The sequence below is a fragment of the Canis aureus genome, chromosome 7 (assembly GCF_053574225.1).
Source record: "Canis aureus isolate CA01 chromosome 7, VMU_Caureus_v.1.0, whole genome shotgun sequence".
Lineage (NCBI taxonomy): Eukaryota > Metazoa > Chordata > Mammalia > Carnivora > Canidae > Canis > Canis aureus.
Genome location: NC_135617.1, coordinates 612,901 through 636,061, shown reverse-complemented (window position 1 = coordinate 636,061; position 23,161 = coordinate 612,901). Strand labels below are relative to the sequence as shown.

Here is a 23,161-nt window from a genome sequence, read left to right as displayed (position 1 = left end):
TCCTGTCTGGGAAATCTAAATGTGTGGTCCTCACCTCTCGGGAGTCCCATGTTCAGCCCCCGGGAATCTGGTGTGGACTGGAGCACCTGCTGTGCTCCCTCCGACACCCACAGACGCGGTGAGGAGCACAACGCGGAATGTCGTTCACCCACTGAGGCCCGTGTGTGTAGTACGTGTAAAGAATTCTGGTCTGGGAAAAAAAAAAAAAAGAATTCTGGTCTGGGGGGCCCTGAGTGGCTCAGGTCATGATCTTGGGGTCCTGCGACGGGGCCCACATCAACCCCCTGCTCAGCAGTGAGTCCGCTTGTCTCCCTCTGCCCCTCCCCCACTCGTGCACGTTCTCTCTCAAATGAATAAATAAAACTTAAAAAAAAAAAAGAGAGAATCCTGGGCTAGGGCATTATTACTCCTCAAGACTCCTCACGCAGTTTTGCAGAGCGTTACACATAGACTCTCTCTAGTTGTGCGCTTGCTCTGGTAAAGAGAGATCAACGCTTTTCTATGTTACCAAGTCCATAATTTCAAATTCTATATTACAAAAGTAAAACCCTTGCCAGAATGATTATCTGAACTACAATGGCTCACTAATTTAAAATTTTAGAGTTTTCTCCCTTTGTGTTTTCTATTTTCTTTTTTCTTTTTTTTTTTTTTTAATTGGAGTAACTGACTAGGTGGCATTTTATGGAAACCTGGAGGATACAACTGATGCAGTCCAGATTTGGGTGGAACGTGTGGTGGAAACCGAGCTGCTTCTGGGTTCTGGGTGTCCTGGTACAGACGTGGCGCAGACCTAGGACCTATTCGGGCCTTTCCTGTTTGCATCAGACCCTGTGAGACCCAGTGGTGGATAAGTGATCCTTTGTGACTCTGCTCTCAAGTGTGTCCTCAAGTTCAGCTCCTCCTACTTAGTCATAGTTCTGCATACTTTGGGCTCTATTAGTAAGAAAAGATATTTCTGAAGACAAGAAGGATGTTTCAAGTAATTAAGGAGACAGTGCACCCTTGTGATAAAATATAATCTTTACAACGCACGTTTCTTTGAAGATCAGTCTGTTTTTTGAAGAAACCTCGAATGCTTTTGACTTGAGGTTAATGGGGGATAAACATCCCAAAAGACTTCATTTTTTTTCTGTTGTAATCCCTATGAATTTTAGCAACTGGTTTTCGCTGTTTCGGTTTCTCAGTAGCTCACATTTGAAGTATGTGAGAATTCAGGCGTGCTATCCAGAATTTGCCTTACATACTTGGTAATTTTAGTTTTTTTTTTTTTTTTAAGATTTTATTTATTCATGATAGACATAGAGAGAGAGAGAGGCAGAGAAACAGGCAGAGGGAGAAGCAGGCTCCATGCAGGGAGCCCGATGTGGGACTCGATCCTGGGTCTCCAGGATCAGGCCCTGGGCTGAAGGCGGTGCTAAACCACTGAGCCACCAGGGCTGCCCGGTAATTTTAGTTTTATTTAAACTGTTCAAAAGATTGATGTTTACCTGAGCTATACATGTATTTACATTTTGTAAATATATATACAATAGAAACCTCCTGAAGTATTCTTTGGAGGTGAACAAAAACAATTTAGAACCTGTTTCGTTTTATTTTGGATGTTTCTAGAAAGATTTGTGATTTTTTTTTTCTTTATGTATCTTGAATTGCATAGACCTGGTCATTGGAATTGTGGCACTCTTCCAAAGCATCTCCTTCTGGTTCTCTATTGCTCCACAAGAAACCACCACAAAACGTAGTAAACTAAAGCCACCGTTTGTTATTGTCCCTGATGTTCTGGGCCAAGTTGGGTGCTTCGCATGTGGGGTCTCCCAGGGGGTTGCAGTCAGGAGTCCGCAGGGATGCCGTCAAACGAAGGCTTGACGCCGCTGACTATCCACGAGGGCGCGCTCTTAGTTCTGGGAGTTAGAGCACCTACAGTTAAGTTCATCTGACCTGCTCCGCACAGCACGGTGGTCTCAGATTGGTTGCACTTTTTACATGGCACTGGCTTCCAATTAGGGAGCCGTTTAGCTCAGATAATGGTAGAGGTTTTACTTTTATAATGTAAAACTTGAAATTACAGGCTTGATGAGTTAGAAAAGTGTTAATATCTCCGTCAAGTGCAAACGCAACTACGAAGGATCTATGTGCCTCGCTCCCCCCGGCGCCTCCTCCCATTCGTGCACATTCTCTCTCTCTCTCTCTCTCTCTCTCTCTCTCTCTCTCTCTAAGATGAAAGTGGCCCATCTGTGCCACCTCGTTGACTGGTTTGCAGATTGGCCAGGTGTGAATCTTCGGAGCCTATCATCAGAGATCTCTAGGGTGGCACACAGGAATGGATGTTTGCTCCAAGTTCTACGCAGGCTTCGTTGTGCTCCCGGGTTTGGGAAGCACAGACTCCGGCAGCATGACTTACCAGCTCCTCTGTTCCCGTCAGCTCAAGTGGACCAAGCCAGTCTCCCTGAGCGTTGCCTGTGTCCTTGCTTTCAGCGTTCAGCCCTCGTATCCCCTTCCTTCTCTTCACTCTCGTCTGCAGCACAGGCTTTCTCTTCATCAGACAAGGTCCTTCATTCAGCGCTCATGCCTGCATGTGACATCACACATCAACAGCAATTAGCACCTAGTGATTGCCTCCTACGTACAAGGCCCTACGTTAAGCGATGAAGTAATGTAAAATCAAGAAACCCTTGTCCTCTGAGAGCCTGTGATACAGGCTGAGGCGGGCAGGATATACAGGTACTAATCACAAGAGTTCTAGTTCCTAAATGTCAGAGCAGTAACCCTTAAAATTACTTGGGGAGTTTTTAAAATTACCAGCATCATCACCCCAGCGCAGAGCAATTAAATCAGAATCCTTTGAGTAGGGCACAGATACAGAGATAGAAGTCAAATACTGTTAAAATGTTACATTTTCTAAATTATGTTTTTCAATATATACTTCATTTTCCAATTCTTATGCGTTGTCCTTTTTCTGAGCATTATGTTTAGCATGTAGATTTTTACTTTTCTTATTCTAGATATTCTGGATTTCCTTATTTACGACTATATTAGCTAGAAACAAATACATTTATTTGCACTTATATTAGATAGATCTCATACATAGGAAATCTGTGCTAATATTAAATTTGTTTCATCTTTTGCCCTCTGCAAACAAATAATTTAGAGCATACTTAACCTATTGCTTATATCTCATCCTTCAAAAAAATATTTAGTATCTCTTGGCCCAAAATAAAATATACGTGTGTATATTTCAGAAAATTCGTTCTGTCATCTCTTACAGCAAGTACGTGTAACCAGTTCAAACTAAGCCTTTTAGCTGCTCACTAGCATGCTCTTCTATCACCGTGAAGGTCGTAAACGTCTCCGCCTCTCCTGTGTTAGGTTCTGCTGTAGAAACACCAGACCTTACGTGGAGGCTGACGGTGGAAGTGCTGGCGTCCTGGCATCTCTGATCCCCTTGGCCTAGAGCTTCGAAAGCTCCAGCCGCAAAATCCCACGAACAGTGGTGACACAGTTAACAAGAAAAATGCTTCCTTATTCTGTGATGATAGAAACCGAGATGTGGCGCAGTTGTCCACTTAAAAAAAAAAAAAAAAAAAAAAAGAGTTCTTTTTAATATTCAAATTGTACTTTTTTTTTTTAACCACCAGAGGTCACTAAGTCCTCAGTCACATTTGGTGCATGCAGCCTAGGCTGTGGCAACACTTTCAATAGGATGACCGGGACGGGGCATGAATAGTACGGTTTTTTGTTTTTGTTTTTTGAATAGTACAGTGTTTTGCCACTCACAGGTTATATGTCACAAATCACTTGACTTCATTTTTAAGTTATTTATTCATTCATCCTTCCATCTATTCACTCATTCATTTATTTATGGCGTGGAGAGAATCCCAAGCAGGCCACACGCCCAACGCAGAGTCTGACGCGGGGCTTGACCTCATGACGTTGCGATCACGGCCTGAGCTGAAGTTAAGAGTCAGACGCTTAACTGGTTGAGCCACCAGCCAGGCGGCCCTTCCATTGACATTAAATAAACATAAATATTTTTGTGTCTGCCCCACGCTAACTGAAGTAGTCGCTCACTGAACGTTTGCTCCATGCCACGCAGAAAGGCTCCCTACCCTTAGGAGGGTACAGTCACTTCAGGGACATAATTTAATGGACAATTATAATCCAATATAATATGTTCAACCTAACTCCTTGGGTTTCGTAGCTTGATTTATTTCAATAGAAACATGAGTGTGTATTATAGGCACCAATACTGTATTATAAAGTTCAGAATTGCTAAGAGACTCAATCTTTATTGTTCCCATCACAAAAAAAAAAAAAAAAGGATAATTATGGGGGATCCCTGGGTGGCTCAGCGGTTTAGTGCCGCCTTCAGTCCCGGGGTCCCAGGATCGAGTCCCACATCGGGCTCCCTACATGGGGCCCGCTTCTCCCTCTGCCTGTGTCTCTGCCTCTCTCTCTCTGTCTTTCATGAATAAGTAAATAAAATATTTTTTAAGATAATTATGTGACACGGTAAAGGTATTAGCTAACACTAGGGTAGTAATCCTATCGCATTATGTAAATATAGCAAATCAACACGTCGTGCATCTTAAACTTACACGATGCTATGTGTCAGGTATATCTAAAAGGAGATTTTTTAAGAAGATGAGTGTGTACTTGGGTAATTAGAGCTGCTCCTGTGATGATCGGAGGTTACAGGAGAAGCAGACACATTCCCCAACCACAGTCAGCCGCCACCTCTGATAAGAGCACCCGTGGCGTGGCGCTGGGCGTGTGTAGGGAGTTGGCTCTTTTAGTTCGTTCATTTCAGTCTGGCTTGGGAACGAAATGAGGACAGGCCTGTTACTCCTCGGGGAGTCATGCTCTCCTCCTCGAGTCTTAGGTTTGCACTCTTCTGGTTTATTAAAGGCAACTAATGAAACTATGTATGTATGAATGTAACCAGTTCAAACTAAGCCTTTTAGCTGCTCACTAGCATGCTCTTCTATCACCGTGAAGGTCGTAAACGTCTCCGCCTCTCCTGTGTTAGGTTCTGCTGTAGAAACACCAGACCTTACGTGGAGGCTAATTTGGGCAAGAATTTCCAAATACAGTATTTAAATGTGTTGCTTTATTTTTTTATTCATTTGGAAATGGAGTGGTTCGCACAACAACTTACGTTTGGGTCACGGGAAGGCCCGAGGCACGCACATGTGGAACAGCCGTTTTCTCGGCTGTGGGGTCTGGTACAGACTCGAGCGTGGAGATGTTTCCCGCATCATATACCACAAAGGGCATGTTATCCACCCCCTAATATCTCTATTGCTACAAAAGCTTTGTTTTTCTGGAGGAATCTGACGGCTGAGACCCCCTTGGGCGTTACAGGCCCCGAAGCCCAGCCCCGCCGCGGACTGAGTCCCTCCTCAGACGAGTCTGTGCTTGGCTCTTTGATTTCAGTTTTCTCCTTCTCGGATTAGCCCTGCTCACCGGCGCCGTCTCTTCTCTGAAAAACAGACTTTTTAAGGGTCGCCCCACAGTCGAAGGCTACGGAGGGGCCGTGGGGCCGCACGCGGTGCTCCTGTGGGCCACACCCGGGAGGAGCGGGCTTCGCTGTGTTCCGTGTCGCCACCGCGTGGGCCGTGGTCTCCCTGGGGCGCGTGTCCCCTGCTGTCGTCTGGCCTGCGGGCCGCCCGGGTGGGGCCTGCGGTGACCTGAGGCTGCTTCGGGGCACCGCCGCGTGCTCGTCATTCGTATTCGGCAAATGCTTGTGGGACGATGGGAGGAGCGCTCACGCGGGGACGTTCCTAGCGCGCTGGGGCGTCCTGCCTCGGGACTGGCGCGGCTCCGGCGGCTCCGGTCCGCTGTGCCCTGGGCGCCGGGCCTGGGCGGGGGCGCCTGACGCAGCGTCGCGGCCACGTCCCAGCCGCGGTCCGGTCCTCCTCGTTTCACCTGTGGCTTTGAGACATGAACTTCCTGGGGACACAGTGAGCCAAAAAAATGTTTAAAGAAAAATCTCCTTGACATTTTTGTTTTTCAGAAAACTGTGGAATATATTTTCCAGAAATCAAGAGGGACCCGGGCAGATACCTGCACACGTGCCCCGAGTCTGTGAAGAAGTGGCTCCGGCAGCTCAAGCGTGCCGGGAAGGTCCTGCTGCTCATCACCAGCTCTCACAGCGACTACTGCCGGCTTCTGTGCGAGCACATCCTCGGGTGAGCGGCCGCCGGCCCGGCTCCGGCCCAGCCGCTCCCGCTGCCCAAGCACGTCGCGCCACGCGGGGCTGAGGCCGCGCCGTCCCTGCCAACCCTGGGTGGCCGCCGAGGGGCCCTGGGCCGCGCTGTCGTCCCGGAACGCCGGGGCGGTCCAGGTGCACAGGCCTCGGGCACGCGGCCGCGAGCCCGCCCGGCCACCCCCGAGCCCGACACCTGTGCCCTCACCGCTCCCCTCCTTGGCATCCTCTTGAAGATGGGGCCGTAAAGCTCATGCGCGTGAGCGGGGCCCCGAGGGCAGCTCAGGGAGCTGCTGGTCACGTGTCCATCCTCGGTTCCGCCACCCCAGCGGGTGACGCCAGGCCCCGCCTGGCCACGGCCGGACCCTCAACTGGGCTGCTGGCCCCCCGGGTGCTCCTGCACTTTCAGCACGAACCGAAGTGCTGAGCGTGAAGCACATTTCCCCCTCCCAAGTGACCCGAGGCTGCCGCCCTTAGCCTCCTAGCGTCCACGCTCCTCAGCGCATGTGGCGTTCGGTCGGCCGGTGGCATATCCGTCACCTTCTGAACACAGAGGCCCGGGATCCTCGGGGTGAATTAAGGCACGCGTCCCGGACGCCCCGCCTGGGGCCTCGTAGACCATGATACCAGCGAGCTGTCCTGACGCCGGGACCAGGCTGCAGCCCTCTGACCTTCTCCTTCGTTAGCAGGGACAACCCAAGCTTGTCTCCCTGTCCCAGCCTCTAGCGCAGCTGAGCCCGATAACTGTCGTCCCCGCAGTGCCAGAGTCCCCGCTTTCCTTCGCCGTCCCAGGGGATCCCAGGCGGAAAAACTGTTAGTCTTGTTATCTAAAAATCACCACATCCTAAGATTTCACCGGTTTCCAAAATAAGGTATCTTCTCCATATTTGAACACCCTGAAAGAGGTCACTTGAATGCACACAGTGCTAGCTTTCCGCGGGATCCACGTGGCGCACAAGACTAGTCATGACTCCGTGCTAACAGACCCAGAGCTCAGGCCCCACATTTGAAGACCCAGCTCGCGAGTATTTTTGTTGTTAGGAGCTCTTGAAGTCCTTCACTGTCGCTGTGAGCGTCGGGAGGCCGGCTTAGCACACTTCCTGGGTTACTGTGCATCCCCGCCTCGTGTTTATACTTAAAGGTCCATTTCAGGAAAGAATGGCGCTCACCCGCCTTCCATTTCTACATATGAAATACATAGAAAGTGCGTGGAAGTTAATCAAAAGACAAGAAGTGGTTCTGTGGTCAGATAGGTAAAGATTAAGTTCTGTTTTATATGGACTTTCTCTAATTCTTTAAAATCATGAAAAACATTCTTGCTTTTTTAGGAACGATTTTACAGACCTTTTTGACATTGTGATTACAAATGCACTGAAGCCTGGTTTCTTCTCCCATCTACCAAGTCAAAGACCTTTCTGGACACTTGGTAAGTTAACATTGTGCTTCTTCCTTCTCTTATTTAAGATTTGTTCTTTCAGTTACTTAACTACCCACTGGCCGACACGTGTGTGCAGAGTCCGGTGTGAAACAGCACGGGGGGTGAAGTGATGCCAGGTCTTCCCCCACAGGCACACGTAAGCAGGCGCATTACATACGTGCGGGTGACGATGGGCCACAGACCGTGTTACCTGTCATGACTGCCTGTTGGGGTCAACCAGGAGGGCGCCTGAGCGTGCTTGACCCGGGGAGGCCTGTCCAGAAAGCTCAGGAGGGAGGACTTGCCGGGCAGGACCTGGGGGACAGGCCTTGAGAAGAGCAGAGGAAGAGTGTCACTGGCAGCCGGACACGCAAACGCACACGCCCGGGTGGCGGTGGTTTAGGCAAGTTCCGGTGACAGAGGATGCTGGTGATTCGGGGGGCGGGGGGGCAGCCCCATATGTGGAAGCAGGTTAGAATTTTATTCCACAAGCTACGTGAAGCTATTCAGTTGAGGTGTAAGCCTAACGTGGAGAGCTCTGGCTGTGGGGCGGGGAACAGGACGGGGAACGGGGCGGGCGGCAAGGACAGAGAAGGAGGGAGAGCAGACGCGGCCCGACCGAGAGGCTGTGCTGGTTCGGTGTGAGGAGCTAGTGCTGGAGGCACTAGACCTAGTGAGGCACGTGGTGGAGATGGAACAGCAGGACCTGGTGATGTTCTCAGAAATGGAGGATGAAAAGAATAACCAAAAATGACTTGGTGATTTTTATTTTTTTCTGAATTGAGCAAATGGGTGAATGGTGGTACCATCTACAGCCGTGAGGGAAAATACAGAGGGAGAGGTTTTCTACGGTCGGGGTTTAAGCTATTAAGAAATCATTTTTTGACATATTAATCTTGAAATGCCTAGGAGTTACTCAACTGGGACTAACAGGAAATTGTATAGAGGAGGGCAGCCCGGGTGGTGCAGCGGTTTAGCGCTGCCTTCAGCCCGGGGTGTGATCCTGGAGTCCCGGGATTGAGTCCCGTGTTGGGCTCCCTGCAGGGAACCTGCTTCTCCCTCTGCCTGGGTCTCTGCCCCTCTCTCTCTCTCTCTCTCTGTCTCTCATGAATAAATAAACAAAATCTCTAAAAAAAAAAAAAAAAGAAACAAAGAAAGAAAGTGTATAGATGAGCATGGAGTCCAAGGGAACAGCTTTAGGCTCGAGGTATAAATTTGGGAGAGTCCTCTTGATGCTCATGGGATGTTTTAAAGCCGCGGGGCTTGTGTGAGGTCACATGCGGAGAGAATGATGGGGGTAGAAGCCAGACTGCAGATGGTACTTCTGCATAATAGATTTTAAACAGGTCATCCTCTGTCTCTTGATACTTTTCAAGCCGTAAACAGATATAGTGCGAAAAATGCGGTAAAAGTTAATGCACTTGTGGTCTCCAATATGGTAAAAATAAATTTGGTATATTTTTAATGTGCATGGTTTTCCATTACCGGTATGTGTGTGAAATTTTAGTACAAATCTCTGTGGAACACGGGGCGCCTGGCTGGCTCGGTCCGTGGAGCATGTGACTCTCAGTCGCAGAGCTTAGGAGTTGGAGCCCCAAACTGGGTGTAGAGATTACTTGAAAATAAGATCTTAAAAAAAAAAAAAAACCCTCTGGAATAGTCTAAGTACTACTCCAGATAGAGAACAGGTGTAGATTTTCTCATCACTCTGTCCTTTTCTCCTAGACCAGATTCTCTTTAGCACTTCTGGGGCTTGGAGCCACACACTTGTTCGTTAGTGGAGGTAGGAGGTGCTGTCCCCTGTGTTAGGGCGACTTGGCAGCATCACTAGCCTCTAATCACTCGATGCCAGTAGCATCCCGCATTCCAAGTCGTAAAACCCAAAAATGTCTATAGACACTGCCAGATTTGCCCTGGCGAGCAAAATTGGCACAGTTGGGAACGGCTGTACTAGACCATTCTCATTGACGTATATGCATATTCTCGTATCTTCAGTTTAAAAAATAAAATAAAATAAAATATGCCCTGATCCTACATTGTCTTCTGGCTAAAACCTCAATTCTCTGAGTACCTCCACAGCTCAAATTCTAGAAAGAGTTGTCTACACTCGCTGGTTCCACTTCCTCCAGGGACCTCTTCAGACCCTGTACACCTGCCACTGGCCACTGTGTGTTGTGTCTTCGTTCCTTGACTGCACAGAACTGCCCCCCCCAAACCTCCCGGCCCTTTGCCCCTCCCCACCGCGCACGCTCTGCATCGTCCGGTTGACGCTGCGTCTCTGCGCTCTGCTCAGAGTATGTGGGATCTCGTGCTTTTCCTGGGGACAATGGCCAAGCTGGCCTCTGGGGTCTCACATCCAGGAATGATTAGACTAGAGGATCTCTAAGGTGCTTTCCTGCTCTAACTTCCTGGGCCTCCGATTTAAAATATTCCTGTGGACGATGCCCTGCAGTCTGTGGAGTTAATGCAAATGTGAGGGCAGTAAGGTTGCCGGCGGGTCAGCAGAGGATGGGGTGGGGGGGGGGGGTCCGGTTCCTGACGTTCCTGGCGCTTGTTTTGCTGCTGGTGCTGCTTCCTCGGCCATCTGTCTGCTCAGTCCCCACTGCCCGTCCCCCTCCACCTCTCTCTCTACTAAAATATTCGGTCTCCGTGGAGTATTCATTGTGCTCACGATCAATACAAAGTAAGTCATTAAAGCTATTTTCATACAAATGCAACCAGTTAAATCGTGGCTGTGAGTAAACAGCATCGACACAGTTTCAGCCTCTAAATCATGGGATTTTCTAAGGATTGTGAACTACAGCAAAGGAGAACCTTGCTCTCCTGTTGAATCCACTGGTCTCCCCAGAGGGCGAGGCTTCCCCCTGTCGCGCTCATTCACTCCGCCCACGAGGACCCGACGGGACCTGGCGCAGTCCTGTCGGCTGCAGCGCAGTGGACGGCATTAAATGGGTATTTTCCCGGCTTCACACCCGTTTCTCAGACAGACTTTCCCTCTGCGTGAGTGTCCAGGTGCACGACGTCTCGCCGTTGGTGCGCAGTTTGGAGCCAACATCCATCGAGTCGCCCTCCCGAGGGCTCCTGCAGCCTCCCCTGCGCCGCCTCCCTCAGCTCCCCAGAGGGCCGCCCCGGCCTGCGCTGCTCCTGCGCCCCCTACAACCTTCTTCCCCCCAGACCTCTCTCCCCCCACCCCGTGACCTCTCTTCCCCTAAGATCTCCCCCCAGACCTTTGCCCCATGACCTCTCCCCCCACCTCCCCCACCCTTCCCCCGTGACCTCTCCCCCCATGACCCCTCTACCCCCAAGATCTCCCCCCCACCTCTACCCCCGTGACCCCTCTCCTAGGGCGTCCTCCCACCCCCCTCCCGCACACCATGGGCCTGCGCAGTATTGGGCTCAGCTCCAGTCTCCTTCCCGCACCTGCTGCCCGCCCACCGCGGCCGACCCCGCGCGCACCTGCGCCTCCTGCCCTTTCCCACCCGGATGCTGTGCGAGCCGCAGCTGCCTCACACCTGCCCCACCCCCAGCCCCTTGACTCCGTCCCCTCCTTCCCTGCGGCTCGTGCTCTCCGCCTGCGCACACTTGGCCCCGGTTTCCATCTCCACGTCCTTTAAATCCGTTCTCCGTGACTCCCTGCCAGGCGGACAGTGTGGCTGGGCACGCAGGCCTCCTGGGGGGCCCACCCGGGCCGCTCACCCAGGCTGCCGGCCCCCCCACCCGGGTCACCTCCGGGCCATCCTCGCCCAGCGAGCACCTGCTATTCTCCTGGCGGTTTCCGTCGCCGCTCTCCGTCCACATCAGTGTTTTCTCCGGCCTTAGCGCACACTCACCCCGGCGGGGGCCCTTTTGTTAACATTTTATTTCTTAGAGAGAGAGAGAGAGAGCAAGTGAGCATGAGCAGGGGAAGCGGGACGAGCGGGTCGCCCTGTCGGGGCCCATCCCAGGACCCCGGGATCAGGGCCTGAGCCCAGGCAGGCGCTTGCCCCCGCCGGACTGCGAGGACTCTCTCATGTTTCTTTCCTGGTAACAGCTCCAGATCGGCGACGTCGCGCGCGTCTCCAGCAGGGACTTGATTATACTGAAAACGCACCTATCTTAAAAGCTCAGCAGATTGCAGCGTATTAGCTAGAGTTTAAAAGAAATGAAATTGCAGAACTGCGTGCCAATATTCACACTTAAAGGGGAGGACTCGTGGGTGTTGTGTTACCTGCCAACTGCTGTCGCCACAGGGTGCACTTCCCCTCAGTTCCAGGGGCTGGAAATCAGAGGTCAAGGTGTCCGCAGGATGGTTTCTCGGAGGCCTCTCAGCTTGTAGATGCGCATCTTCTCCCCGTTATCATCACACGATCACACGGTCTTTCTTCTGTGGCCTTTTCTTTTATTATATAAAGATTTTTTTTAATTCATTAGAGGGACCCCTGGGGGGCTCAGCGGTTGAGTGTCTGCCTTCCACCCAGGGCGTGACCCCAGGGTTCTGGGATCGAGTCCCACGTCGGGCTCCCTGCATGGAGCCTGCTTCTCCCTCTGCCTGGGTCTCTGCCTCTCTCTGTCTCTCTGTCTCTCATGAATAAATAAAATCTCCATTTAATAAAATCTCCACAAGCAGGGGGAGAGGCAGAGGGAAGCAGAATCACTGCTGAGCAGGAGCCCAACGTGGGGCTCGGTCCCAGGACCTGGAGATCATGACCTGAGCCTAAGGCAGATGCTTCACCGACTGAGCCCCCAGGCGCCCCTTTCCTCTGTGTCCTGATTACCTAATTATCTGTGTCTTAATCGGTTCTTCTGAGGACACCAGTCATGCTGGGTTAGGCCCACCCTAGTGGCCGTGTGGGGGCCAGTGTTACCCTCTACGTGCACGGCAGAAAGGCTCCCCTCAGGTTGGACACTGGGTCTGAGACGCCAGGGGTTTTCTGGAAGAACAGCTCAATTTAGTATGCCTTTGGTTAATTTCCAGCACCCTAAAGCGGTTACTTTTTGACAGTCTTGTCTGGTTTTGTCATTGTATTTTAACATAACCACCTCAAAGGCCCTGTCTTCAAATATTCTGAGAGACTGGGGTGAGGACTTCAACATATAAATCTGAGGAGAACACAGCTCAGCTCGTAACGGGTCATACACCTGCCAGGACTCACCACGTGTGTCGCGGTACGTGCGGTCTGTTGTATGAGAGTTGACTTCAGCGAACATGTCCTTAAGGGGGAGAGGACAAGAGAATGCGTAAAGGAGTGGTTACCTTTTGTAGAAGAGGCACGTGGATAGCAGATGGCGTCAAAAATGGGACTTTTGGGCAGCCCAGTGGCTCAGCCGTTAGCACCCGCCTTCGGCCCAGGGCGTGATCCTGAGGTCCCGGGATCGAGTCCCGCGTCGGGCTCCCGGCATGGAGCCCGCTTCTCCCTCTGCCTGGGTCTCTGCCTCTCTCTCTCCCTCTCTCTGTGTCTCTCATGAATAAATAAATAAAATCTTAAAAAAAAAAAAAGAAATAGACGATTGTCCGACTCTATTTTCAGAAAACGATGAGGAGCAGGAGGCACTACCGTCTCTTGAGAAGCCTGGCTGGTACTCCCAAGGGAACGCCGTCCACCTCTACGAGCTTCTGAAGAAAATGACTGGCAGAAATGAGCCCAAGGTACTGTGGTGCGGGGGATCCGAGGCCGCTGCAGACGCGCCCCGTGATACGCCCGCGGTTCTAACCGCGCGGCCTCAGTTCCCACGGGGAAATCCCGTGCCGCTGCCTGCCTTCTGCTTAGATAAGCCGTTGCTCTGCTGCTCTAGACGGGGTCTGTGTCCGAAACAGAGACGAGCAGAGGTTCCAAGCGGGGCGCCCCAGTTCTGGGAGATAAGCCGGGTTCGTGTGTAGGACACTGAGGAATAAGATTCTGCTAACAGCTCAGCAGACAAGTTTTATGTGCAAAACCATTAACTGAAATCAGGCCACAGACAAGCCTGAAGAGACGCTTGCTCTCCATATCCTGGTTGCATTGTTGCTGTTGGACCCGGGGCCGTTCTTAGGGCAAGGACGCTTTGTTCTAAAAATGTTTTCTGGACAGATCAGTGGGTACCGATAGTGCCCCTCATCCCCCATTGCCACAGCCCCCTGGGAACCCTTAGGGGTTTAATGGAGCATCCTGATGTGGAGGTTCTGGTTTTATTCCTTTAACCTCATTAAATGCAAATTGAGGGATATGGATTAGATGGGGGGAGCCTCCCAGGTCACTTGCCCAGTGCCCCATCAGCGATTCTGCTTCGGCAGGTCTGGGCAGGTCCCAGAAACCCTTGGAAAAGCGGCCGTGGTGTGCGCTCCTGCTAATCTAACCAACCGTAGCAAGTCATCTCATCCTCCACCAGTTCTTCAGACTCTAAGGGCAGGCCCACCTGGAAACACGTGGACTCTGACTTCTTCAGAAAATGGAATAAAATCAGTTAGCCTTTGCCTTTCTTCTGCCTGCAAATGCATTGTGTAATGTCGTAAAGGGGCAAAGTTGAGGCAAGTTAACCAAGGTCACCTATGATGCTGTTCAAGGACGTTTAAGGTGTTTATGGAACTTTTGTCCTACTCTGACAGCTGGTGAGGAATTTTTTTCTGCTTCACTGAAGCAACCGCTTTCTTTCACGGTTCTCACGCCCCAAACAGAATTTGCTGTCTGACTTACAGGTCGTTTACTTTGGTGACAGCATGCACTCAGACATTTTCCCAGCCCGTCATTATAGTAACTGGGAGACAGTCCTCATCCTGGAAGAGCTCAGAGGGGACAGAGACGGGAAGCCTGAAGAGTCTGAGCCTCTAGAGAAGAAAGGAAAATATGAGGTAAGGGTTTCTTTGAGCTCTTTCCTGGAAAGAAAAACCTTTCTGTTTGACATATCGTAAAAAGTACTTGTTTGTGCAGTGATGAAATCTCTTGGCCCCTTGCTGATCTTCTTGATATCTCAACTCTATTGTTGATCTTGTTGATAATTTTTTGAATAATGCCAAGATGACCCTGACCATCGGTCTTCCCAGCCCTCTGCTTCCGTCCGGTGCTATGACACCACGGGTGCTTTTTCGCTAATGCTGAGGCAGCCAGATCCCGACTCCCTATACTCATACCCTGTGTCTCTTTTGCTTGGCCATGGAAGGTATTCTCCTCTTTCTTTATGAATTAAGTTAAAAAATTGGTAGCTCCTTTAGAATTGCTCCTGAAGCTGCCGAGAATAAAATCTGGGTGAAGACTTGAGGTAAAGAAAAGTAAAATATGTCATAAATCTAGAAAGGGAGAATAGTATATAAAAGCAAAAAATTAGAAAAGAAGAAAGATTAGAAAATAATATGCATTTGTCTAAATTCACCCCAGTGGAACAGTTGTAAAGAAGGAAAAACTCAAAAAAGAAAAAATAAAGAAATGAGCTATTAAACCACACAAGACGTGGAGGACCCTAAAGTGCATACTACTGAGTGAAAGAAGGCAATCCAAAAAGGCTGTGTATTGTATGAGTGCAGCTACATGACTTTCTAGAAAAGGCAAAACTACAAGAAAGTAAAAAGACCAGTGGGACCGGGGGTTCAGGAGGAGGAAGGGAGGTGATTACATGGAGCATTAGGGATTTTTGTGATGGTAAAACTCTTCTGTATGGCATTGTAAGGGTGGGAACATGACATTATGCATTTGTCAGAGCCCAGAGAACTATGCAACATAAAGTGTTAGCCCTGATGTAAACTACAGACTTTCACTAATAATAAGGTTTTAAGAATGGTTAATTAGTGAGCAACAAATGTGCCACATCAATTAATGCGAAATGTTACTAATAGGCGAGACAGTGCGGAGAAGGGGAGGCAGAACTCTCTGTACTATCTGCTCTATTTATCCGTAAACCTAAAATCTATTAAAAAATAATAACTATAAGTAAACCCAATAAAATGTTAGAATAAGGGATTCAGGTTTTTATGTGGTTTCCATTGAGTAGGATTTAGCCTTCAATGTGATGTTGGAAGTTCTTTGGACTATTTGACTTAAGACCTTTAAAACAGTCTTTTATTTTTTTTAAAAAAAATTTTATTTATTTATTTATTTATTTGTGAGAGACACGGGGCAGGGGTGGGGGGAAGGGCAGAGAGAGAGGCAGAGACACAGGCAGAGGGAGAAGCAGCCTCCACGCAGGGAGCCCAACGTGGGACTCGATCCCAGGACCCTGGGCCGACGGCGGTGCTGAACCGCTGAGCCCCCCGGGCTGCCCGTCTTTAAAACAGCTGGTAGGCCTTCTACCCTGGGCGACTTTGGAGAAGGTTTTCACTAAAGAGAAATTAGAAGATTGGGTTTCTTCAGTAGCCCTCCCCCTCGGATCCCTTTCCTCCTGTTAATTAGTCACAAACCCATGAACAGAGTTCATAACTGGTTTTTCGACTTGATCAAAAAGGACCTGGTCAGTCAACAGCTTGAAAATTTTATTTCCTAAGAAGCTCGAAGTACTGTTCCCCTCTATCAAGCTCTGCCTCCCCAGCCCGCCCTGCTGCACTGAACGTGGGTGAGGAAGCAAGGAGTGGGAGGGGTTGGCCGAGTGACAGGATCAGAATAAAGCCCTGAGAAGGTTCCAGTTTTGGCCCTGAACTCTTCTCCAGGCAGGTGCTTTGCCGCAGGATTCCTAGCTTTGGGCCGACACTTCATGTTGAAAAAGCAAAGCCTCCCCAAGCCCCACTTGACTCCAGAGCTGTCCCGGTCAGACTGCACGCCCCCGTGTCTCGAGGCGGGTTTGTATCGATGGGCGCATCCTCAGCAGGGGCCGCAGGCCAACCTGGTTTTCTCTAGATGGAGGAGAAGCCTCTAGGAGACACCTTTCTGTTTATATTTAAAGGCAGCTTAAAAAGTTTAAAACAATTGGGTGAGGTTTTTTTTTTTAATTATCTTGTAACACAAACCAGGACCACAAATTCTCAACACTGGCCTGCTCTCGTGGTTAAGCTCGTCTGCTGTCCTCTACACGGACGCTTCTCGGTGCATCAAAGCTTGGTGTAAGCACAGCATGTCCTGAGAATTCAGATTCTTTCCTGATGTTTTTAGTTGGCTTTATTCAGCTAAAGTGAACTTTTAATGGTATAATTTGAAAACAAATCAACCAGATCACTTCAGGATTAATGTACTCATTGAACAAAAACATTTACATTTACTACATTCTGTAGAGATTAGCATTTTGTCTCACTTAGGCTTGAATTCAATTTTTCAGATATTTCCAGTAATTTCACCCTGTGTAAAACCATCTGGAACGTAAAGATTACTTTCTGCTTCCCTTCGTTTGTGACAGGAAGCTCAAGATAAGGGCAGAGGGATCCCTGGGTGGCGCAGCGGTTTGGCGCCTGCCTTTGGCCCAGGGCGCGATCCTGGAGACCCGGGATCGAATCCCACGTCGGGCTCCCTGCATGGAGCCTGCTTCTCCCTCTGCCTGTGTCTTTGCCTCTCTCCCTCTCTCTTGGTGACTATCATAAACAAATAAAAATTAAAAAAAAAAAAAAAGATAAGGGCAGAGAACATCTCAAATGGTACTTGAAAGGCTTATATAAGAGATTGTTTTCTAAAATCTTACTGCGTCTGTTGCTTATCCACTCAGCTTTACTGGAGCATGACAGATAAGCAAAAATGGCCCGTTTTAATGATTAAAGTAAACCTAGTTAAGGAGACTAAGAAAGACTAATTTGTTTTTATTTATCTTTGTTTTGGGAAATAAAAGTCACTTCATTAATCTTGTAATTACTTGGACAGACTTAAATTTCATAAGATTAGCCTCCAAAAGGAGCTCTCCTCTGTAGCTTCCTTCATTACTGTTCTCATCTGTTTCTTCATTTTAAATCAAAACAAATAAAAATGTATTCTTTACCTTTTTAGAATAACATATTATGAAATTTAGGTGCCAAAATAATTCATTTTAATGATGAGAATTCTCAGCACACAAGAAAGGGCCAGGCTTTTATTAGAGAAAGGCTACCCAATAAAACCCAGTGAGGATATAATCTGTAATGGAAAAATTTAATGGGGAAAAAGCCATACTTGATGGAAACACATGCTCTTTAAAGTTCTGAGCTAGACAAAGGATATCTGTTATTAATTATATTGTGTAACACAGAAATGACCGATACCACAAGAAAAAGAACTGTGGAATTAGGGTTAGAAAATGCCAGATGTGGTTATTTCAGAGTCATATGGCAATTAGCATAGACCACCAGAGGGAATCAACAATTATGATGAAGAAGAGAGCTGTGAAAATGCTGGGTTCACGTCAGCAATCAGAAATCAATAGTTGGGGCACCCGGGGGCTCAGTCAGGTGGGTGTCTGACTCCTGATTTCAGCTGAGGTCATGACCTCAGGGTCGAGGTGAAGCCCCGTCAGGCCCCCACCTGGGTGTGGAGGTGCTTCAGTCTCCCTCTCCCTCTGCCCCGCCCTGCTTACCCTGTTTCCCTCTCTTAAAAAGAAAAACAATAGCTTTTCTCTGTGCCACCAGGAAGCACTTAAAAATGTGATGAGAAATAAATCATTTACAAAAGCAAAGAAAATAAATCACTGTATCACCGTCTAGGAATTAATTTAATACATCTCATGAGACCTTGACAGAGAAGTTTTTAAGTCTCTATTACAGATTCTGAATGGGTAAAAGGAATCAAAAGTACAAATCTCCAGTTATAAAATAAATGAGTCTTGGCAACTTAATGGTAACTATAGTTAATAATACTATACTTCATAATTGAGCATTGCTAGGAGAGTAGATTTTTAAAGTTCCAACCATAAGAAAAAAATTATAATTTTTATATAATGGCAGATGTTAACTAGACTCACTGTGGTCATTTTGCAATATGTAGAAATATCAAATTATGTTGTTCTGCACCTAAAACTAATATGTCAAATATACCTTAATTAAAAGATTCTAAATACAAATGGAAAAATGGAGAGATAGACCATATTTTAAGATAATACTGATACCTATTTTCCTCAGATTTATTTATAAGGCAACGTAATGTTAGAATCCCAGAAGATTTTGTTGGACCTTCGCAAATTGATCTTGCATTTAGGCAAAACCTGAAGGCCCACAAATAGCTAAGATAATCTTGTAAGAAAGGATAATAAAGGGGAGGAATCTCACCCTATTAGATAACTAACCATGTTAGGAAGCTACAGTAATTTCTTAGTACAGTACTAATAACAAAATAGATAAAAAGGTCAAGGAGGAGAGGAAAAAGAACCCAGACATAGGACCCTGTATCACATTGCAAGTTACCGTGTAAGTGTGATGCATGATAGAGGATTATCAATCAGCCGGAAAAGATAGTTTAGTAAGTAGCACTAAGTAGTCCCAATATATGGAGAAAAATGAGTCCCTTTTTCCCCCTTATATAAAGTCTAAATGGATTATAGACCTGAATATAAGAAATTTATCTCTAGGGATCCCTGGGTGGCGCAGCGGTTTGGCGCCTGCCTGTGGCCCAGGGCGCGATCCTGAAGACCCGGGATTGAATCCCACATCGGGCTCCCAGTGCATGGAGCCTGCTTCTCCCTCTGCCTGTGTCTCTGCCTCTCTCTCTCTCTCGCTCTGTGACTATCATAAATAAATAAAAATTAAAAAAAAAAGAAATTTATCTCTAAAATTAATTGAAGAAAATCATGCGGATAGGATATTTTTGTGGCCTTAGAGTAGGGAAGAATTTCTCAAGTTCAAATCCAAATGAGCAACAATAAGTACCAAAAACGATGACTTTGTATCAATAGTAAATATTTTTGTTCAAGACACCTGGATATGTTAACCAGGTGGGTCCTCCCCTCTATAGATACACCCCTATGAAATCTCCTACACTGTAGTTGGGGATAAGATCTGGTAGTTGTGTGTATGCGTGTACATACACGTACACATTTTCCAGAACAGTACTCAGAATTTTCATCACAAGTGCCAAACGTTAGAGTTTATCGGATGAGCAGAGAGATACCTTAATAAGACCGTTCATTATTAAGCAGCCGGTCTAGGGACACCTGCGGGGCTCAGAGGTTGAGCATCTCCCTTCGGCCCAGGGCGTGATCCTGGAGACCTGGGCTCGAGTCCCACGTCGGGCACCCTGTATGGAGCCTGCTTCTCCCTCTGCCTGGGTCTCTGCCTTTCTCATGAATAAATAAATAAAATCTTAAAAAAAAAAAAAAAAAGCCAGCCTAACAGCGTTGTCTGGTTCAGCATGTACATGTGCTGAGTTTTCAGCTCAGGCAGGCCCCGCTGCTGAGGGATCCGAGGTGGCGGTTGAGCCACACACGGCCCCTCCTTATAGATGCGTTAAAGGCCGAGGGCGCAGGACAGATCCCAGAGGATGAGAAAGGTCCCCAAACAAAACTGGGGAGGATACTTCTTTTTTCTTTTTTTTTAGGGAGAGAGCAGCAGCTCGGGGGAAGGGGCAGAGGGAGAAGGAGAGAGAGGACCTTAAGCAGCACCTGTGCTCCGCGCAGAGCCCGACGGGGCTCGATCTCAGACCTTGAGATCATGACCTGAGCCAAACCCCAGAGTCTGATGCTTCACCCCGAGCCACCCAGGTGCCCCCGGGGGAGGATCCTTCTACCGGGGAAGGAAAGAACTTCTAAGCTCTGTTTTCCTTTTTATATAGTATACGGTTTGAAATTCCTACAGTTTTTCTATTTTGATTAACTTAACGAGGGAAAAACTGGTGACATTGGAAATTAATGATAGTTTTCATTGTTCTGTTCTCTTGTTTCAGGGACCAAAGGCAAAGCCTCTAAATACATTATCTAAGAAGTGGGGCTCTTTTTTTATTGATTCAGTGTCGGGATTGGAAAACACAGAAGACTCATTGGTCTACACCTGGTCTTGTAAGAGAATCAGTACTTACAGCACAATCGCAATTCCAAGTATTGAAGCAATAGCAGGTAAGCAGGAAAATACTTATGAACTTTAGCTGTTACACAGCAATGATGTAAATACTAGAATTCTTGTCTTTCAAACAAGAAAATCTTCCCATGGCATTTGTTTTTCTTGAGATACATGTAGGTCACGGCAACCCGGGTAGTTAGGACCTGCCTGTCTCCTGGAGCCAACTACAGACGACAAAAGCTGGCCTCTTTTTTTTTTTTTCTTTTTTTTTTTTTTTAAGTCGGCTTGGAGTCCTAGGATAAAAGGAAAAATTACCAGGATAAGATGCAAAAGAAGCCAAGTAAGGTGAACCCGACTTTGGGAGCTGCTTTTCCCTTCGTGTTTGCTAATCCTAGGGAGGGTCCCAGAGCAAGTGCGTGGGACTCGCATTAGCTTCCTGAGCCTCCAGACATGGGAAGTGGAGGGTGGGATCTGCCTGAGGACCGGTGGGCCTGATGGACTCTCTTCATCTGTGTTGCGACCCTGAATTTACCTTAAGGATAACTAAAGCTCAGTGTTAGGTCTGCTAAATCCCTAAAACTAGATTGAGAATATTCTCTTAAAGGAAGATAACATCATTCTGGGACTCAAAGTACTAATAATATGGTATATGTTAATTAAGTTGAATTTAAATTCTAAAAAAATTTTAATGATGTCAATCCTTTTATTATACGGTTAGATATTGATAAGTCAAAAATGCATGTTGCAATCTCTAGGGTAACTACCAAAGAAACCGTAATGAGATACATACTGGGCTAATTATATAAAATAATCTTAAAATCTAAAAGAAAACTACAATGGGAAGAAAGAGTATGAAAAACAAGACAAATGGAGAGTATTCAGTGAGATGCCAGATTTAAAGCTGAGTAATTACATTAAGTATAGATGGCAAAAATGAAATGACGGAACCCAACTCTGAGCTGTTCAGAAAAGACCTCTCTGAAATATCAGGACACGGGCAGTTGGAATATCAAAAGGTGGCAAGAGGTGATACCATGTTAGTGATAACTAAAAGAAAGAGTTCGCTGTATTGAGTGAAGCAAAGTAGACATAAAGGAAGGAATCCATCACTAGCATGAAAGAGAACGACGACTTCCTGACAGTAAATTCAGTTTTCAGAAATAGATCTGAGAGTCTGAGGTCTTCATAGGGCCCCTGATTAAGGTCAGAGCTTCATCCCTCCGTTTTCTTAAAAAGAAGAGACTGCTGAAAAACCCGCTGTGCTTGCAGAGGTTTGTGCTTTTGCTTGCTTATTAATTTCCTGCAGTTCCGCCCCAGACCTTAGCAACACTCCTGAGGAGAAGCCAGCAGAGTCCAGCAGCCGTCCCCCCGCGGCAGACTCCTGGCACGAGTCCCCCTGCCCCCTCGGCACTGCCCCTGCTCGGCGCCTGCCTCCCGAGCTCGGGTGGCCCAGGCCCCGGGTCCTGGCGGCCTCTCCAGGGGCTTCACCCTGATGCTTGTATTTTATTCGGCTTTGCTAGCTGTCCTAGCTCCAGGTCCTAAGCGGAGGTCTACTTAGGTTTTTTGAACCTTAGATTCTTCTCTTGAATCAGGAATAATACACCAAGCTGCGTTTCCTCCCTCATGAGATGGATGTGCAAGAAAGTAAAGCGAGATGTTCATCTGAGTTATTGATAGGGTCGTGGTGGTGACGTGATGATAATGACGACCCTGAAGTACATATACCCTTCCCACAAGGCCACTCCCTATGCCAGCATACAAACCCGGCATGTCAGTATATCCTGCTCATTAAAATAAGATCTCCTCATTCATTTCAAAAGAATAGTTTAATTTTCACTTTGTTCCGTGCTTGTACACATAAAATTAAAGAAAGATCACCTAAATATATGTCTTCCTTTTACAATTTTCCTGTCAAAGAAATGAAACTTGAAAAAAAAAAAAAAACTAAAAAAAAAAAAGAAATGGAACTTGTAATTTGAAAACAGGGGCTAGCCCAGAATTAAACCTATTATTTTTAATTTTTATATTTTACTCTTCCTTTATTTCAAATTGATTCAAATTTATAGAGAGAATAAAGTAATGTGATAATGGAAGGCAATGAATTACTGTATAGTACGTGGATCAACCCTGGTCCAATGGGATGCGGTTATGAAACAGCAAGAAAGTCAAAGTAAAGTGCATCTTCATTATTCCAGGATTTAAATATTTCTCTGAAGAACTGGAAAATAACCCCCCCCCTCCATCTTCTGGGGTAATCACTTTCCCATAAAGAAGCAGTAATAACATTAGTGCACCTTCCATCTTCATTTCCCAAAAGCTTTCTTCCTCGGCCTCCTGGAAAAGACCTTGGCACTGAGCTTTTGTCTTTCTGACTTTTCTCAGGAGAAAATAGTAAGAAGGAAAAAAAAAAGAAGAAGGCCTTAACGGTAGTCAGACAAAGCTAAACAGGTACCGATTTTTTGTGGGGAAAGAAGGAGAGGGAGGCTCTGCCATACTCGCTTGTTGATTTTGCTGCCCAGGGCAGAGGCAGGTGTTGGTCTCTAATTAGCGCCCTGCCGTGTTCACGTTCTCAGAGAGGAGAGATCGGTCATTGCGGGAACAGTCAGTAGGGCGGATGCTCCTGGGTGCCGAACCTCACCTCTCCAGGAGGGACGGTTGAAGCAAAACACGATGGCCGTGGCCTCACCTGTTGACGACAGAATAGAATCTTTATATACATGTT

At 47.5% G+C, this 23,161-nt stretch overlaps 1 protein-coding gene and 1 long non-coding RNA gene across 14 annotated transcripts in view; one reads left to right on the top strand and one right to left on the bottom strand.

The window, feature by feature from the left end:
• Window positions 1-23,161, bottom strand: part of LOC144316941 (uncharacterized) — a 57,621-nt gene that overhangs the window by 3,425 nt on the left and 31,035 nt on the right. For 9 of the 12 annotated variants that reach the window (XR_013382754.1, XR_013382751.1, XR_013382758.1 and 6 more), the window contains 3 exons: window positions 20,459-23,125; window positions 3,307-3,559; window positions 2,399-2,566 (listed from right to left, as the gene is read on the bottom strand). This is a non-coding gene — a long non-coding RNA (uncharacterized LOC144316941). The remainder of the gene's footprint in view (window positions 1-2,398; window positions 2,567-3,306; window positions 3,560-20,458; window positions 23,126-23,161) is intronic. The other 3 variants (XR_013382759.1, XR_013382757.1, XR_013382760.1) reach the window with 3 other exon arrangements.
• The window catches only part of NT5DC1 (5'-nucleotidase domain containing 1), a 119,463-nt gene that overhangs the window by 92,780 nt on the left and 3,522 nt on the right, over window positions 1-23,161 (top strand). For both annotated transcript variants that reach the window (XM_077902694.1, XM_077902693.1), the window contains exons 7-11: window positions 6,011-6,185; window positions 7,531-7,628; window positions 13,127-13,245; window positions 14,272-14,424; window positions 20,327-20,495. In XM_077902694.1, coding sequence (XP_077758820.1) covers window positions 6,011-6,185; window positions 7,531-7,628; window positions 13,127-13,245; window positions 14,272-14,424; window positions 20,327-20,495 — 714 coding nt within the window. The remainder of the gene's footprint in view (window positions 1-6,010; window positions 6,186-7,530; window positions 7,629-13,126; window positions 13,246-14,271; window positions 14,425-20,326; window positions 20,496-23,161) is intronic.